This window comes from Poecilia latipinna, unplaced genomic scaffold (assembly GCF_001443285.1).
Source record: "Poecilia latipinna isolate Pla-1442-1.1 unplaced genomic scaffold, P_latipinna-1.0 Scaffold25, whole genome shotgun sequence".
In the NCBI taxonomy this organism is placed as follows: domain Eukaryota; kingdom Metazoa; phylum Chordata; class Actinopteri; order Cyprinodontiformes; family Poeciliidae; genus Poecilia; species Poecilia latipinna.
In genome coordinates, this window is record NW_015112641.1 from 241,214 (window position 1) to 258,180 (window position 16,967).

The window sequence follows — 16,967 nt, forward strand, 5'->3', positions numbered from 1 at the left end:
TACTAAAGTAATCTGAAAACAGCAGCAACCCTGGGATTAATCAGATTAGGAATTTTAACTGTTGGCAGCACTAATTTCATGTCAAATTTCTTTTTTTGGAAAAAGATCTGGTATGAAAAACAATCTGACATGTTGTCGCCCAGCTAGGTTAAATATAAAGATTTTATTTTAACCTCTGACCTTTTTGTTTTAATTTCCTTTATTTAACCAGGGAAACCCCGTTGAGATCCAGATCTCATTTTCAAGAGGGACCTGCAGCCTGGCGGTAAACAAAGCGGTCCAATCAGGTAAAAGCTGCTCACGTTTTTCCCCACGTCGTCTTTGGAGCTCATCAGATCCTCCATCTCGGCGCGGAGCTGCTTGTTGAACCGCTCCAGCTCCTCCTTGGCCTCCAGCGCCTCCTCCAGAGCTTTGGCCAGAGACAGAGCCTTGGTCTCCTTCTCCCGGGCCTCCGCCTCAGCCCGGTCGCGCTCCTCAGCGTACCGAGCCGAGATCGTCTTCTCCTCAGCCAGCATCTGACAGCGACGTCACAAAACGAACCTTTAAACTCAGAGCCCAGCGATGAAAAACATCCGTGTCTCGGCTTCGGGCCTACCTGGTCGAACTTCTTCTGCTTCTTCTCCAGGTTGGAGACGATCTGCCTCTGGTGGTCCAGGTCCACCATCTGGTCGTCCAGCTCCTGCTGCAGCCGGTTCTTGGTCTTCTCCATCTTGTCCAGCGCCATGGTTTTCTCCTCCAGCCGCTGGTTGGTGAGCTCCACGTCCTTCTGCAGTTTCCTCTTCGCCTCCTCCAGACCCTCGATCACGCCCACGTCCTCGTCCAGCTTCTTCTTCGTCTCAAACAGCTGCGGAGGAAACATTTAGCATCAATGAATACATGACTAAAGATGTCCTGATACCAAGACTAAAGTTAAGGTCCTGATGGAGACGTTTTGAAATGATCAGGACTAAAACAAAAACTAGGAAAACATTTTCATTAACTGAAATAAATAAAAACAGTAGTTAATGGGGAAAAACTACAACTAACTGTGACTATATTGTACATTTATAAACTAACTAAAACATCCTCGTATTTTAGATATCCTTCCGTTTTATGTTTCTGAATCCATTTATTAGCCGTTCGAACTGACAGGAAACTGATTTACTTTTTGCCCCAGAAGCAGATTACATCAGCTGTCGGCAAATTACGGCTCTATAAACCTCCAGGTGGCGCAAAATGGCGACAGGTTGGTAGAAAACACCAATTCCTACTAACTAAGCCAGCTGGCTTTTCAACAATAATTGAATAAATTTTGTGAAAATGTCATCTTCTATTGAGTAAACTCAATTTATGAATTCTGCACCTAAAAAATAACCAAACTGTAAAAAATTAAAAACTACTTCTATAACTAATAAAAAGTGAGCGATTATAAGCAATAAGCAATATTTAACTAATGATAACAAAAATGTAAGAATTCTTCACAAACTGGTTTCCCAAAAGTAAATGTGGTGTTTTTGCCAACTGCTTGAGTAGTGTAGAAAGTAACAAAAAAAAAAAAAGACAAGCAGAACAGATGACAACTTTTTAACAGATTTTTCTGGTAAATTGCTCTGAATTTTTTCATATTTCTTCTGGTTTTCTCTCTTGTTTGTGACCTGAAGGTTGAGGAACGAAAACAGTCGTGCTACTTTGCACCAAGTGTTGCTCCACAGCTGACGGCTCCAGTTCTGTTTGACTAATGGCTGCCGACACTCATCCAAATCTGACTCGCATTTTCTCTGCAATCTGTGTGTGAATTGCTGCAGGTGTCTCACATCAGCTCCAGCCTGCCTCTGAGTTTGGAGCGGCTGGAAGGAGCAGCTGCGGCTTCGTCCTACCTGAGCCTGAACCGTCTGCAGCTGCTTCTCCAGGCCGCGGCGCGCCTCCTCCTCCTCCTCCTGCTGCTCCAGTAAGTTGCTCTTTTCTGCCTCCAGCTGGCGGATTTGGCCGCTCAGATTCAGTTTCTGACGAGTTTCCTCCTGGAGCAACTCCTGAGAGAGACAACATCTTTATTTCTATTCTTAAGGTTTGAAAATAAGATGAAAACCAACATAAGACTCTTACAGTCTTACAGGACGTAGATACTTATATAAATTGATGTAAAAAAAACAAAAAACAGTTTACAGCCTATATTTTAGCAAATGCAAAACCTGCATGTTGTTATAAATTTATTCATATTTAGAAAAATTTGTTGTTTTTTCAGCATCTTAGCCCGAGTGGCAGGAAATCCTGCAACCTGTGGAGCCGGAGACGCAACTTGCAACTTATGAACTATTACTTTAGAAATCCAGTAATCTACTGATTATTCTCATGATTAATGAAGAAATTAAATAAAAGATTTGACAAAACAAAATATTGGTAAATACTACCATAACAGCAGTATTATCGGATAGCAATACCAATTACTTTTAAAACTTCACTTCTAAAATCAACCTGGACAAAAATCACACAGAAGTCTGAAACTGTTTTAAATATAAAAAGTAAACTAGCAGGCTGACAGTTAAGCCTATTAAAAATGTGTATTCACTGCAAAAAAACAAAGTTTTTGTTTAGCTTTGTTTCTAGTGCAAATATATTAATACACCAGAAATAAGACTAAACTAACTTACAAGTAATGCTTCAGATTTAACAGCTTGTTTTAAGTCAATAATTTAACATTTATATAAAAATAAATAAATGTTACCATTGGCAGATTATTTTCCCATATTATAAGTGAAATAATCTGCCAGTGGAATATGAACTTTATCATCAATATTAAGGAATTACTGGTCTCAAATAAGCTCTTATATTTTGCTAAAAAGCTGCTTGTAAGTTAGATTTGTTTTATTTCAAGTGAACTAAGACATTTACAGCAGAAAATAGACAAAAATACTTGGTAACATTTGTGTTTCTGCAGTGCATGCTCCAGGTTTTAGTTTAAATATTCATCTCCCGCCAATTGAACAGATGAATTCTCACTTTTCGCAGCCATTTGTAGCTTTTTGAATTTCAAACCAAATGATGCAGGAGTCATTTTGTCCAAACCGGTCGAACCTCAGAGTCCTGCAGCTTGCTGTTCAGGTTGTCCACTTCCTTCGCCAGCTTCACGCCCTTCTTCTCGGCCTCCTCCAGTAAGGCGGAGACGTTGTCCAGCTCCGTCTGTCGGACAAGCAGACGGGATGTGAGCCGGGTTTCAGCGCGGAGCTGGAGGGCGGCGGCGGCGGCGTGTTTCTACCTGCAGCCGGAGGGAGCGCTCGCTCAGCTCTCCTTTGGCCCGCTCCATCTCGGTGGCTCGGGCCACGAACTCCTGCAGCTGGCCCTCCACCTTCTTCCTCTTGTGCTCCGACTCCGTCTTGGTCTGCTGCAGGCTCTTCACTTCGCAGGCCAGCTCCTTGTTGTCGCTCTCCAGGCACTGCTTGTTCTTCTCCAGGTTGGCCTTGAACTGCGGAGGATAAAACCCGTCAGACGCCGCCGTGCAGCAGAGACGGGCAGTTACTAGTTACATTCACTCAATTACATTTACCTGAACTTTGAACTGCCTGGTTGCTGATAAATGATGTATAAATAAAACTTTTTCTTTTTCCTCTTCTACGGAAGTAACTTTTTTTTTTAAAATTACTTTTAGGAGTATTTTTACTGTGCTGTACTTTTGACTTGAGTAATTTCATTATGAAGTATTTCTACTCTTAGTTGAGAAACATTTCTATCCACTGAATGAAAAGCAAGAAATATTTTAACCAAAAATTCACCAGACACAGAGACACACCTGCAGCTTTTTATTGAAAGAAACTGATTTGGAAGATTTTTATTTTGTCTGATTTAGTTATTTGTTGTTACTTATGTGATTTATTGTCATTTTGATTTATAAAATACCAAAATTTCCTCTCACTTTATGCTTTGGTCCATATAATGATGTAATTTTTAAATATTAAATGATTGATAATTTGATCAGTACTTGAGTAAACTTTTTACCAAACACTTTTTTCTCCTCGGCTGCTGACTTGATGTTGAAGTAGAGCTGCTCTAACAGGAGTGTAATCTCTGGGTATTTTTAATCTCTGGGCTTGTCGTCCTGCAGCAGCTGCAGACTCACCCTGCGGGCCTGTTCCAGCTGATCGGACAGTTCCTCCAGAACCTGGGCGTGCCTCTGCCTCATGTCCTGGATCTGAGCCTCGTGGTTTTTGGATTCTTCTTCTATGGCTTTCTTCAGCTCTGCCACTTCCTGCTCTCGCTTCGACCTGGACATCAAACCCAGAGGAGATAGTTATGAAGCTCATCTTCAGGAAACTGAGTGAGTTTTGTGCAGTTCCACATAAGATGCAGGGTTGGAAATGAATGTTGGCTTCAAATGGGGCAACAAAACATCTGCAGTTATTTTCTCACATGTAAGGCGCGTCCAAAGGTTAGCCAAAATTAAAATTCTATTTATTTAGTCTAAAGGGAATTTAAAACTAAAAAATAATCAACAAAATAAAAAAAATAAGTTAATAAGCTTTATTATTTTGAAAAATAATTAAATTTAACTTTACTGCATCTTAATCTGTTTTTAACTAATCTACGTTTTCATAGAAGGAGAGACCTAAATCCTCATTTTATTGCTCAGAAATGACAAAAATTATCGTATCTCTTTTCCAATTGATCCCTGCAAAATTCCTTTTAACATTTCAAACCTACAAAAAAAATTTAAAGTTTTTGTATCTATAACAAATCTCTCTACTTTATGTGTTTAACCAAAATCTTGCATTCTTAATTTATTGCTGAGAGGTTTGTCCTGCTGCAGGGTTCTGGCCCAGAGGTTTGTGCTGCTGCAGGGTTCTGGCCCAGGGGTTTGTCCTGCTGCAGGGTTCTGGCCCAGAGGTTTGTGCTGCTGCAGGGTTCTGGCCCAGGGGTTTGTCCTGCTGCAGGGTTCTGGCCCAGTGGTTTGTGCTGCTGCTGTACCTGAGCTCCTGCTGGGCGGCCGTGGTGTCCAGCGTGTCCTCCAGCTCCGTCTTCAGCGCCTCCAGCTCCTCGCTCAGATCCCGCTTCAGTTTCTCCGCTTTGCTGCGACAGATCCTCTCCGACTCCAGGTCCTCCTGCAGCTCGGCCAGCTGCGCCTGCAGCTCCCGGACCTGCTTCAGGGCGTTGTTCTTCTGAGCCGCCTCCTCGTCGCTCCTTTTTGGAGAAACGCAGGAACACGAGCTTTTAATGCAGGATTTTACTGACATGTGGTCAATATGTGTTAAAATGTAGCGATGGCTGTGAACAGAGGTTTGCTGGTGAGAAACTAAAACATCTGGTTATTTTCAAGCACCGGGCCGCTAACATCCCTCTGAAACACGTAAAGATGCTGCTGGTGAATCAAAACGAGGAGAGGATTTATCATAGAGATGGGTCGTTACCACTTACATTTACTCCATTACGTTTACTTCAGAAACTTTTTTTTTAAAAATGTACTTGTATTTTTACTATTATGAAGTATTTCCACTCTTGCTTGAGTAAAATTTCTAGATTTTCTAACCACTGAATGAAAAACTAAAATTCACCAGATGCACTCCTGCAGTTTTTGTTAAAATTTCATAAGTTTTTTTATTGAAAGAAACTAATTTAAAAAATATTTTGCCCGATTTTATGATTTTTTTTGTTACTTATACAAATAATTGTCATTTTAGTCTTTAAAATACCAAAATTCCAATTTAATTTTATATTTTGGTTCGTCTGGTGATATAATTTTAAATATTAAATGACCGATAATTTGATCAGTTAGTCAGGACTTGAGTAAACTTTTCACCAAATACCTTTTTTATTCTTAATTGAATATAATTTTTGGATACTCTGCCATTTCTGTTTATCATAGAAACAAATATATAAGAAACTAATTAATATTTTTGAAAGAAAGCCATAATGTGTCCCTCTGTTGAGGAAACGGTAAATATTTGGGAGAGATGAGAAGTCTAGATTAATTTCTGTTCTTGATCCAATCGGACTAAACCTGAATCATTTTACAAAGATTGGACGGAAATGTTGGCATCTGATGTGGTTGTAAGTAGAACTGACCCAGAGAGACTGAATTTAAATGTCTGCCTAAGATTTTTTAATTTTAAATAACTTTGCAAACATCTATGTAGTTAGAGCAAAATTATTTATAACCCTGGTGGATTTAGGCTTTAAAATTGTTGCGTTTAAGACAAGAAGAGAAAAAATGAAAACAGCAGAAAGAGAAAATAAAAATAGAGAAATAAAGTTTTCCCTCCTTTCTTCCTTCTTTTCCAATTAGGATTCCAACAGAAGAAATGAAGAATAAAAAGCATGAAAAACATGTTTTTTCTGATAAAAAGAAAAATCTGTAAAACAAACAAACGATTCAAGAAGGAGGAAACCGCTGATCCAGTTCTGTCCCAAATTTTCCATACAAATTCTTCATCAGAAAGGTAATTCAATAGGTCTTGAGCTGGTTTGTTGAAATTATAATTCTCCGTCTTTATTGGTCTTGTAACCACTAAACCCTTATTATAATGCATGACCAGATTCTCCACAGGCATTTTGATGATTTAGGAGTTTAGGGATAATCTTTTGATAGCAGATTCAATTCCAAAAACACGTCCAGTCAGAAGAAACATGTTGGTAAAATTAAACAATTACTGCAAACTTAAATCTGCCAGAAGTTTTGTTTTCCTGCCACTTCCTGTTTATGTTGTGTTGCTCTTTTGTTGGAATGGGGAGTAAATTAAGGAGCGTAAATACTTAATAAAATGCTGCAAGTTCATCCCTCTTTTCATCCTCGTTGCCACAGGATGGCAGTGCAGAGACCTGAACGGAAACCTTGCGGCTCTCTGAGCCTCCCTGTGAGATTCCTCACTCAGAAATATCTCCTCTCTGGATGCTATAAAATCCACTTATGTGATCACATGAATGGTTTGATTAAAGCCACTAATGACTTTCATATAAACATGGCGCCCCACTTTCCGGGCCAAGACCGGCCCGATTGTTTGCTGAACAGTTCAAGATGAGGCCCGTGGAGCTTTAATGAAGGCTGGGACTAAACCCCAGGATTCCTGTCTGTAAAATCAGACGGTCAGACGGTCGGACGGCGTGTCCGGGTCGTCGGTCGGTTAAAATGACAGCAAATGGGATTTTTTTGTTCTGGAGATAAGAGTGTAAAACAAAAGAATACATTATTTCCCCAGCTACAATTTTGAATAAATTAGTCAGCCAGCCCTAAATTGCTTCATGTGAAGGAAAATAAAAACTAAAACATGAGCATCAATCAACGTTTGTTATCTGTAATCAAATGAAAAAGCTCTCAGCTTCTCTGATTGGAGGAAATTGCAGTGGAGGAACACAGAGGAAGAGCGCCGACCGCTTACAAACTCACTCGTGTGTTTTGTTGTTCAAACGTCTATTTCTGGTAACGACTCTGATGCATCTCTACAGTGCTGTTGCCATGGATACGGCATGTAGGGCTGTTCTCTGAAGATAGACTGTGTGCGAGGCTGAAATGAGCAACGCCGAGACCAACGCTGTGCAGGTCAGAGGAGGGCAATTTGTTGGCCTCAGTCGTCTTTTTTAAATAATGTTTGAGGAGCGAAAATATCTTCATGTGATCTTGAATCTGTTTAGCTGCTAATTTTAGACAATTTTTCTCTGTTTGGGCGAATGTGACAGCTTACAAACTAACTAAAAAACTGAGGTATTAGATCGCTAGACGCGTTAATAGCAGCACCAATTGTTCATTTACTGCTTTAACTAACTTTTAAAGCGTTTAGCTCAATTAGCTTCCCCTAAATTTAATTTTCCTGATAAATTCTAAAGAGATAATTTATTAAACTTTTAGATGAATAAGGTTTGACATCCGGGATGAAGCTTTGGTTGTCAAGTGTTAAGATGTCTCAAAGTTGTCATCCGTTTATATTTGTACTCTTATTTTGAAGTATGCTGTTTATGCAGCAGTTTTCTCTCCTCATGTCCTCTACCCATGATGCAGTGCAGCAGATTATGTATATTATCTACTCAGAATGCAAATAAACTATTTAAGATCAACTGATATCCTGTGTGTTTTTGACTGAACTAACTTCTGCTAAATACCATGTTAGTGTAGTGCTTTAGCATCAGCATCCACTAAATACCGCACTGATATAGTGCTTTAGCATTAGCTTCCCCTAAATACCATGTTGGTATAGCATTTAGCAATAGCTTCCACTAAATATCATGTTGGCATAGCATTTAGCAATAGCTTCCACTAAATATCATGTTGGCATAGCATTTAGCATTAGCTTCCACTACATGCCATGTTGGTAGAGCACTTTAGCATTAATATTAGTTGCATTAGTGCAACTAATATTTAGCTTAACTGTAGGGTTACCACAACTAGCTTTTTAGATAGCAGTGCACGCAACTGGGAAGAAAACTAATGTATTACTTAGGAACATATAAATGAACCTATATAAATTTGATGTATTATCATTAATAATATAAATGTTTATATTTTTGCTAGCATGATCTTCTGCCATCTTTTTCTCATGCCTACCGAGCAACATGCTGAACGGCTAACCGTTTATCCTGGTGGCGCCCCAGACCGAGCAGCTGCTGTAACCGCGCGACGCCATGCAGGCGGTTTGGTCCGACTTGAGGGAAACCGAATGAAGATGTGACATCTTTCAGCACTTCCTGCCTAACTGAATCAAGTCTCCCAAACTATCCTGGTGTGGAAACATCCTCAGACAGAAACCGTGTCAGCCCGTCCAATTTTATAGCGAAACTAAAGGTCCCCAGCTGTGCAGAATGTGACCACAAATTACAACTCTAATGTGCAAACTGAAGCCATAAAGTCCATCAACGTTGCATTTTAGCTGTTACGATATAATTTAGGGGTTTCAGAGATATTAAGTAAAACAGAAAAACGTCATCTTACTTTTCTGAATGTGAATTCTGAGACTTACAAGAGGCTCCACTATCAACACAAACACTGTTTTGATATATTCAGCATGCTAAAAAAACCTATTTCCCAGTAGAAGTGGAGCAGCTGTTGCAGTTTTGTCTGGTTTTCCTGTTGACTGACCTGGCTAGCAGAGCCTGCAGCTCCTCCTCCTTCTTGGTCAGCTGCATCTTCAGCTCCTCGATCTGCGCCTGAAGCTCTGCGATCTGATCCTGAAGGTCGGTGGTCTCAGCATCCAGTTTACGTTTGGCCTTTTCCAGCTCCTGTCGCGTTTTCTCCTCCTTCTTTAAGCGCTCTGAGGACGATCACAGGCATCAATTCTGGTAAAATTGTGTCTTTATTCTCCTAATATGACTATACTTTTGCAATTAAATAAAACATCTTGTAGCCTAGTCCTAACACTCTGTAGTATAGCTCATGTTAAGGGATGATTGAAATAAAAGCCACTTTTTGAAAATATTTCTAATTTCTTTTTTAGAAAAGAAAGTGAGAAATAAATAGTTTACAACTGGAAATCGGATCTGGTATGAAAAATCAGATTTTATTTTTACTCACACATATTACTCATATGCCCTATACAGCTCTGGAAAACCACTTAAGATGTTCAGTTCCTATGACTTCACTTTTTATAGGTTTATGTTTGAGTAAAATGAACTTTGTTCTTTTATTCTGTGAACTTCTGTCAACATGTCTCTGAAGTTACAAGCAAAAATTTAATATTTGCAGAAAATGAGAAATGGTCAAAATAACGAAAAGATGCAGAACTTTCAGACCTCAAATAAAAGAACAATAATAATAATAATAATAATAATAATAATAATAATAATAATAATAATAATAATAATAATAATGTTAATATTCATTTACAAACAACAACACTAATGATTTAACTCAGGAAGAGTTCAGAGGTCAATATTTGGTGGAATAACCAGGAGGTTTTCATTGGTCTTAAATTTTTCCAGAGCTTTATTTGCTTCATAAAAATGGCAGATATAAGAAAGTAACAAAGAAATGGATATTTTAACTTTGAAGAGTTTAACTTTGTTTTAGCTTTTATAACATCTGCAGCTTCTTCTGACAGATATGAAAGGACCTGAGCTTCTCAGGAAGAAGAAACGACTCAGAACCTTCTTGTTATTGTTTGGTAATTAGAAACTCACCCTCAAGATCAACCATCATCATCTCCTGCTTGTTCTTCACTTTGCCCAGATTCTTGGCCTTCTCCTCTTCCTCTGCCAGCTGGGACGTCATCTCAGCAATCCTGTCCTCCACCAGCTTTTTCTCCTGTTGACCAAGAAGGAACCCAAACACATAAGTGCTGAAAACCCTGATGAACTTCCTGTTTGAACAGGAAACACTCCTCACCTTAAGAAACTTTGAGTTTTGGTCTTCCAGCAGCAGAATGTCCTCCTCCATCTTCTTGATCTTTGCCTCGGCCGTCACTTTGTCCAGCTGCAACTTCTGCCTCGCAGCTTCCTCTTCGTCCAGCTGCTCCTCCAGGTCCTGTGGAGGGAGAAACAAAAGTTTTCACTTTTTGAAAAGACAACACAGCAGTTTGTGATTATTAGAATATGAAAATAAGGGCAGCACAGACCTGGATGTGAGACTGCATCTTCTTCTTCTCATTCTGCAGGCTCTGGTTCCTCTCCTCCTCCTCTTCCACCCGGGACTCCAGGTCATGCAGGATTTCCTCCAGCTCTTGCTTCCGAGAGAGGAGGCGAACTCTCATCTCTTCTGCCTCGGCGAACAGTTCGGTCTCTGCATGCAGCTGCTCCGCCAGAATATTCTTCTCCTCCAGGAGCTAAAAGAAGAAGAATCAACAGTTTGGGGAACGTGTGATCGTTCCTTAACTTCAGGATTGTTACTTTTTCTAACTCAACTTAAAATGAGGTTTATTTCAAGTGTAAATATTTACTTTCAGTAAGAAGTAGGGCTGGGACGGTTTAGTTTTGATTAAGAACTGTGGCACAGTTTGGCCTTGCACATCCGATTTTTAAAAAGCTACTAAAGACTTTTTGATTTCCCCAGGCTTTTACGTCATTGAGTTTCATACGTTTCTTTTATGCTTTGTATAGTTTTAAAGTAGATTTTTATTGTACAGCGCTTTGTGATTCATATCTCTGTAAAGAGATTTTTAAATAAAATTTACCAATTGATCGCGTAGATTTTAACTTGTCAGAAAACATTTAGTTCATTTAATTTAATCTGCTTTTAAATACAAAGGTTCCAGCAAGAATCCTTCCATTCATGCATTTCTGTTGCGCCCATAAATCTGGCTAAAAAGCGACAAACACACAAACAACATTGATGGACGACAAAGCCGCTTTCATTTGTCCTTTTGAGGCTTAAAAAACAACCTGATGAGACGCTGGGGAAGATTATTGTTGTGTGGAAATTATGCAAACAAGAGTTAGCCTATCAGCGAAGCTTTGAAGCATAAGATAGCATCTCAATGCTAACCACGTAGCAGCAGATGCTAATATCAGCGTCTACAGTCCACATTTCTGTATTAGTTCCTAAAATGTTCGAAAGCTGAATGGGTAAAACAGAAGTTTGCACAAGTCTGATGGTTGAAATTATAACAGATTAAAAACAATAAATATATTTGCTGTTGAGCTCATGTGGCTATTTAAGTAGCAAAAAGGGTTTTTGAATTAAAAATGTTGATTTATTTATGTGTACTTTTCTATTAAAATGTGATTAATTATTTACAGACTCTGACGTGACCGTGGTTAGAAACTGTAATCGACCTGCAGTGAGCGGATGCTCTTACCTGCTGGTGTTTCCTCTCCATCTCCACCAGCTCGTTCTCCACCTTCAGCTGTCTCTCCTTCACCTTCACCAGCTCCTCGTCTTTGGCCTGCAGCTCCTCCTCCTGCCTGGTGACCTGAAGCAGCGGCTTCACCTGGAACAGAACCGGAACCAAACCCATGTCTCCCTCCTTCCTTCGGTGTAACTCTGCGCTGCTGCAGCTCAAAGTCTCACCTTGGTGAAGAGCCGCCACCACTGCCAGTGCCGCAGCTTCAGGTAAGCAGCGCAGTTCCTCTGGAGGACCTTCAGAGCGCTGAGCTGCTGCTGCTTCTTAGCAAAAGCTCTAAAAAAAGAGCGAAGAAGGAAAAAAGAAAAGAGAGAAGAGAAGAGAGAAAGGTTCAGGGTACGTACATTTATCTCCTCAGTAAAATTCAAACACTTTTCAGGCATTTTCAAGGTAAGATTTCAGACTTTTCAAGCACTTTGGACATAAAAAACGACAGTTTCAGTTCACTTTTATATAAAATTACTCATTAATGTTATTTATAATGTCTTGTGATATTCTACATAACTCATAAGGTAAACTAAAATATAATGTTTTGAAATGTTTCACCCTGCACACAGAGAACAAAACACTAAAGTAACGTATAAAATACAAGACAACTTTCAATTACACAGATTAGGAATAATAAATATTCATTACACTGAAACAAATCATGCTGAAGTAAATGACCTTCCTGCTCAAATTACATACTTAAACATGATGTATAAAGAAAGTACAAAAATCTCCACAAAGTGTTCTTCAGTGGAATGAGACATTTAAAAAAATGTTTTGTTCCACTGGCAGATTACGTCACTTATAACTAGAACTTTTTAAAAATGTTAATGAATTATTTATTTAAAATAATCTTCTATATCTTGATTAAAAGTAGTAGAAACCAGACCAAAAATACTCAGTAAGTTTTTGTAATGTTACGTTTCCACAGGCAAAGTTCTGAATGCTCTGGAGAATAATTAAAATAGATTAGATTTGAGATTTCTGTAAGGAAAATCTCAGATCTAATTTCTTGAAAATGAAAAATTCCCGGTTTTTAAGTGAAGATCCAGCTCTTACTTGCGAGCTAAATATCCGCGGCACACGGACTGGAAGTAGATGATGATGTCGGTGATCTTCAGGTCTCGCTCCTCCTCCAGATGAGCCAGAACTCCGGTTCTGAAGAAGATCTTACTCTGACCGATGCGGAACAGGTTGGGGTCCAGCTCCAGGGCCTGAATCTGAGAAAACAAAAACAAAACAGAGAGCAGGGCTGAGTGATACATCGGTTTTAATGATTAGTTGAATTTTCTGTTCTTTGAGATTCAAATTTTTGGAAAATCTGGATTTTTTTTTTTTCACCAATCAGTCTGATGTTAGCTTCAATAAGCAAGTTTTACAACTTCTATTTGTCTCAACTTTGAATTTATGTCAACTCAAAAAAAGAGTGACTGAAATAAAAGCCAGTGTCATTAAAAAAAAAATAAATAAGAGTTATGAAAAGAGCCGGAAATCAACAGAAAAAATGACGTTACCATTCTCTCACAGGCCTGTTTCCCATCCATGAATCCCTTTGGAATGGCATTGGGGGTGAGAATCTCATATCTGCAAATAAAAAAAGACACAAATACACAAATGGTGTAAATATTTATTCACACCACGATATTCTACGTGGGAACCAGAAACGGTTGAAAGAACTCTGCAGTTCTTCACCTCTGTCTGAACTCCTGGAAGACGATCCGGTTGGGGAAGCCCTGTCTGCAGATCCGAATTCCCTCCAAGACGCCGTTACACCTCAGCTGATCCAGAACCAGGTGAGGTTCTAACTTACCGGCCTGCGGACCCAAACAGATTCAGCATCCCAGACACAGGAAAAGACGAGAGTCTAAAATACAAGTTATGATCTGCAGGGGAGCGTTTACTCTTTTCTCGTGGTTGGGGATGATGCAGCGGACAAAGTTCGGGTTGGTGTTCCTCAGGGTGGCCATGAGTTTGGTGAGCGACTCTTTGTAGAGCTGCCCCACCGTACGAAACATTCCCTTCTTGGTTTTATAGGTGGCGCCAAACGCCGTTTCGTTCATCCCAGCCACCTGGTCCAGACCCACGATCCGGTCCACTGGTGGGGACACAGAGAGAGACAGAGACCGTCTGTCAGGACAGCAGAGGCTTCCAGCATCACAGCAGCTGCGTTTCCATTAAACTTACGCAAACTGGAATTACGAAAATTAATCTGCCCAATAGAAACATGGAAATTTTGAAAAAGCGTAAGTTTTTGCGCTTGCATGACCAATGTGATCAACAACAGGATGTTACTACTGGTGGAAAAGATGAAGAAGAGGACAGGAAGTGGAAGGAGGCAATGGAGGACATTGCCTCCCCACAGAGTCAAGCTGGGGTTTTTATTTTTATGTCAGACAACTTTCTGTTATTCCTATATCGATCTTATACAGTAGGGGCTCCTGCACTTCCTGCATCTGTGCCCTTCTTTCAGCTGTTACAACTGTTTAATTCAGTGTTTTTCCAAGCCGCCTTTAAACGCAACATGAGCGCTGAAGAGCTGGCGTCGGTTTTACACCTTTGTACGGCAGTGAAGCAGACCTGCTGCAGCTGCTGCTGCTGCAGCTGCTGCGCAGAGCGCCGCAGGTGTGTGTTAGCATCATGGCAGCAAACCAGCAAAAGGCAAAGAAGCTAACAGAGTGAGTCGAGTGATGCTGTTGGATGCAGATAATGTTAGCTAAATAATGCCAATATGTCACGTTACGGTTGTTGACAAATATAAGCTACTGATGTTCTTATCTATGCTCGAAGGTGGATAGTTTGGTTACATTTACTTGAGTAACTTTTTTAGATAAAAGGTACTTATAGGAGTAGTTTTACTGAAGTCTACTTCTTTCTTTTACTTGAGTAATATTATCACTATGTATAGATTCGGTTTTGCATTTAAAGAAACAGATTTCAGAGATTAGATTCTTAAATTTCTGCAACATATGAGCAAATGTCTTATGCAAATTTGAGCATAATTACGCAACATTTTAAACGTGTCACTGTTTACATTCTTATTGATTATTTTGTATTAATAAACATGATTATTTTATTTGAAATGCTACATAAAGGCTTGTTCATGTATTTACATTAAAGTAAATACATAAACATTTTTGCGCACATTTTGTAATGGAAACGCAGCTACTGACATGAGGTTTCCAAACGACCAGCAGCAGAAAGATAAATAAGAACAGCAGCAGTCTAGGACTAGAGCTAGAGCTTCTGGACATGGAGCTGCAAAGCGTTTGGCTGCATCTACTGGGTCTCCTCCGGGTTCAGAGGGAAGCGCTCAGATCCTGGCATCACATTCTTGCTAACAGCTGAGATTCTCAATATTTTTATTTTTTCAGGATGACTGGCAAGGGTTTGCACTTGGCTGTAGTTTTTTTCCCCCCAAAAGCAGGATAAATAATTTCAGTGTAATTACAGTACCTTGAACATTGTCACATTTTGTCACATTATGACCACAAACTTTAAAGTTTTATTAGAAATTTGTGCAACTGACCAACAAAAAGAAGGGAATAATTGTGAAGTGGAAGAAAAAGGAGAATCAACAAATGAAAATCTAAAAAATGTGTCCAGAAGTCATGTAGAGGGAATGTGGAAGAAGTTTCTCTACAAATAAACTAAACAAAAATCCGAGACTGAACAGAGAAATCAACCCTAAACATTCATCGTGTTAAAATGGCCTAGTCAAATTCCTAGAGTAAATTTAACTGACAATACTTGAAATTAGCTGCTCAGGTTGAGCTAGTTTGATAACTTCTGCAGACTTGCAGCTGAAACTGATCGAAGGTTGCATGTTATTCTTTTATTAAACACCAGCAACATGCCACACTTTTCAGATTTTTATTTGTAAAGAAATTTGAGAGCTGCATTTTCCCACTTCATAAAACTCCAGGAAAATATTAAATGAAGTTTGTGGTTGTAAAATGTGAAAATGTTCAGAGGGTATGAAAACTTTTGCAAGGCGCTGTTCAAAGAAAAATGATTAATTAATTCGTCACATGACACTGAAAAACTTTCAACCTGGATCAAATCAAAACAAGTTTTAAACCACCTGATTTGTGTAAATTTTTATATTTTTTCTGATTACGAAATATGAAGATGTTACACCTCCCATATTATATTTCTGATGGGAAGAATTAACTTTATTCTAAAACTGAAAGAAGTTGAATGTTGAACTTTTGAAATGCCAATAGATGCTGTAGATTAAACTGTTTTAACATACATAAGAACTAAATTTAATAAATTCATTTAATTTTGCATATTTTTTCTGGTCTTGTTACTTGTTTGTTGTAAAAGGGGGAAAATAAAATAAACTAATCAACAAACACCGTTAAACTGGATGTATTCCCTCTGTATTGAGGGAATACATCCCTCAATACGCCGGCTGAATATAAATGATGTTGCATATTTATGCCTTAGCAGGTTCCTTCAAATTAAAAGTCGCAGTCTGGTGGAAGTTTTGCACCTGGGCAAACATGATGCATGGCTGCAGGCTGGAGCTTTAATTATGATCTCAGAGCAAAAGCGAAACACCAAAACCAGCATCTGGTTTTCATTTCTGCAGCTGCAGCGAGAGATTGTGTCGCCAAATATCCTTAGGTTGTTACCGCACGTCTCTCTCATTACAAAATACCAGAACTACTTTAGCTTAAGCCCACAAAGATACAATTAAAACACACTAATTGAACTAAGGGAAGCACATCATTCTAGTTCCCAACTAGGCGCTGCTGCTTTTGGCCGGGTCAGAGGAGCCATGCAGCCTGGAAGCAAATGGGAGCCACTTCAGATACGATGTGATGCTCAGCACCAGCTACAGGCAGACCTGGGCAAAAATACACCAACATGCTCCAAATCATCCGGTTTAACCAGCAATTATATCCAGCTTCTGCTTTATGATGCAGTAATTCATATTTTGGCCCAGTTCTGCTGCGGTGCCACCCAGTCATTCACCTTCTGGCTCATCCAGACATGTGACATTGTCATAGAATGAGGCCCTTTGAATGGTCTGAATCTCTACAACACAGAGAAAAAGAGGAGGAGGAGAAAGAGAAGGAGCAGGAGGAGGAGGTGTTGAGTGTCAAGTGGTTTTTTCAGATGTCAGAAAAGTGCAACAGGTCAGCAACAGAAGAAGCTTTTAGTAATAAAGTGCCTGGAAAAAGAGCAATTTTCAAAAACCTTCCAATTGTTAAGTCACATTCAAAGAAACCTGCACCGTTACCTAGC

General features: G+C 39.4%; 1 protein-coding gene across 3 annotated transcripts in view; it reads right to left on the reverse strand.

Annotated features, from left to right (window-relative positions):
* Positions 1 to 16,967, reverse strand: part of myh10 (myosin, heavy chain 10, non-muscle) — a 74,522-nt gene that overhangs the window by 10,619 nt on the left and 46,936 nt on the right. For all 3 annotated transcript variants that reach the window (XM_015037539.1, XM_015037548.1, XM_015037531.1), the window contains 17 exons: positions 13,616 to 13,809; positions 13,407 to 13,528; positions 13,229 to 13,298; positions 12,774 to 12,934; positions 11,894 to 12,002; positions 11,682 to 11,813; positions 10,503 to 10,709; positions 10,274 to 10,411; positions 10,069 to 10,192; positions 9,032 to 9,203; positions 4,936 to 5,148; positions 4,091 to 4,235; positions 3,233 to 3,439; positions 3,052 to 3,156; positions 1,857 to 2,009; positions 596 to 844; positions 303 to 515 (listed from right to left, as the gene is read on the reverse strand). In XM_015037539.1, the coding sequence (XP_014893025.1) occupies positions 303 to 515; positions 596 to 844; positions 1,857 to 2,009; positions 3,052 to 3,156; positions 3,233 to 3,439; positions 4,091 to 4,235; positions 4,936 to 5,148; positions 9,032 to 9,203; positions 10,069 to 10,192; positions 10,274 to 10,411; positions 10,503 to 10,709; positions 11,682 to 11,813; positions 11,894 to 12,002; positions 12,774 to 12,934; positions 13,229 to 13,298; positions 13,407 to 13,528; positions 13,616 to 13,809 (2,714 nt within the window). The remainder of the gene's footprint in view (positions 1 to 302; positions 516 to 595; positions 845 to 1,856; positions 2,010 to 3,051; positions 3,157 to 3,232; positions 3,440 to 4,090; positions 4,236 to 4,935; positions 5,149 to 9,031; positions 9,204 to 10,068; positions 10,193 to 10,273; positions 10,412 to 10,502; positions 10,710 to 11,681; positions 11,814 to 11,893; positions 12,003 to 12,773; positions 12,935 to 13,228; positions 13,299 to 13,406; positions 13,529 to 13,615; positions 13,810 to 16,967) is intronic.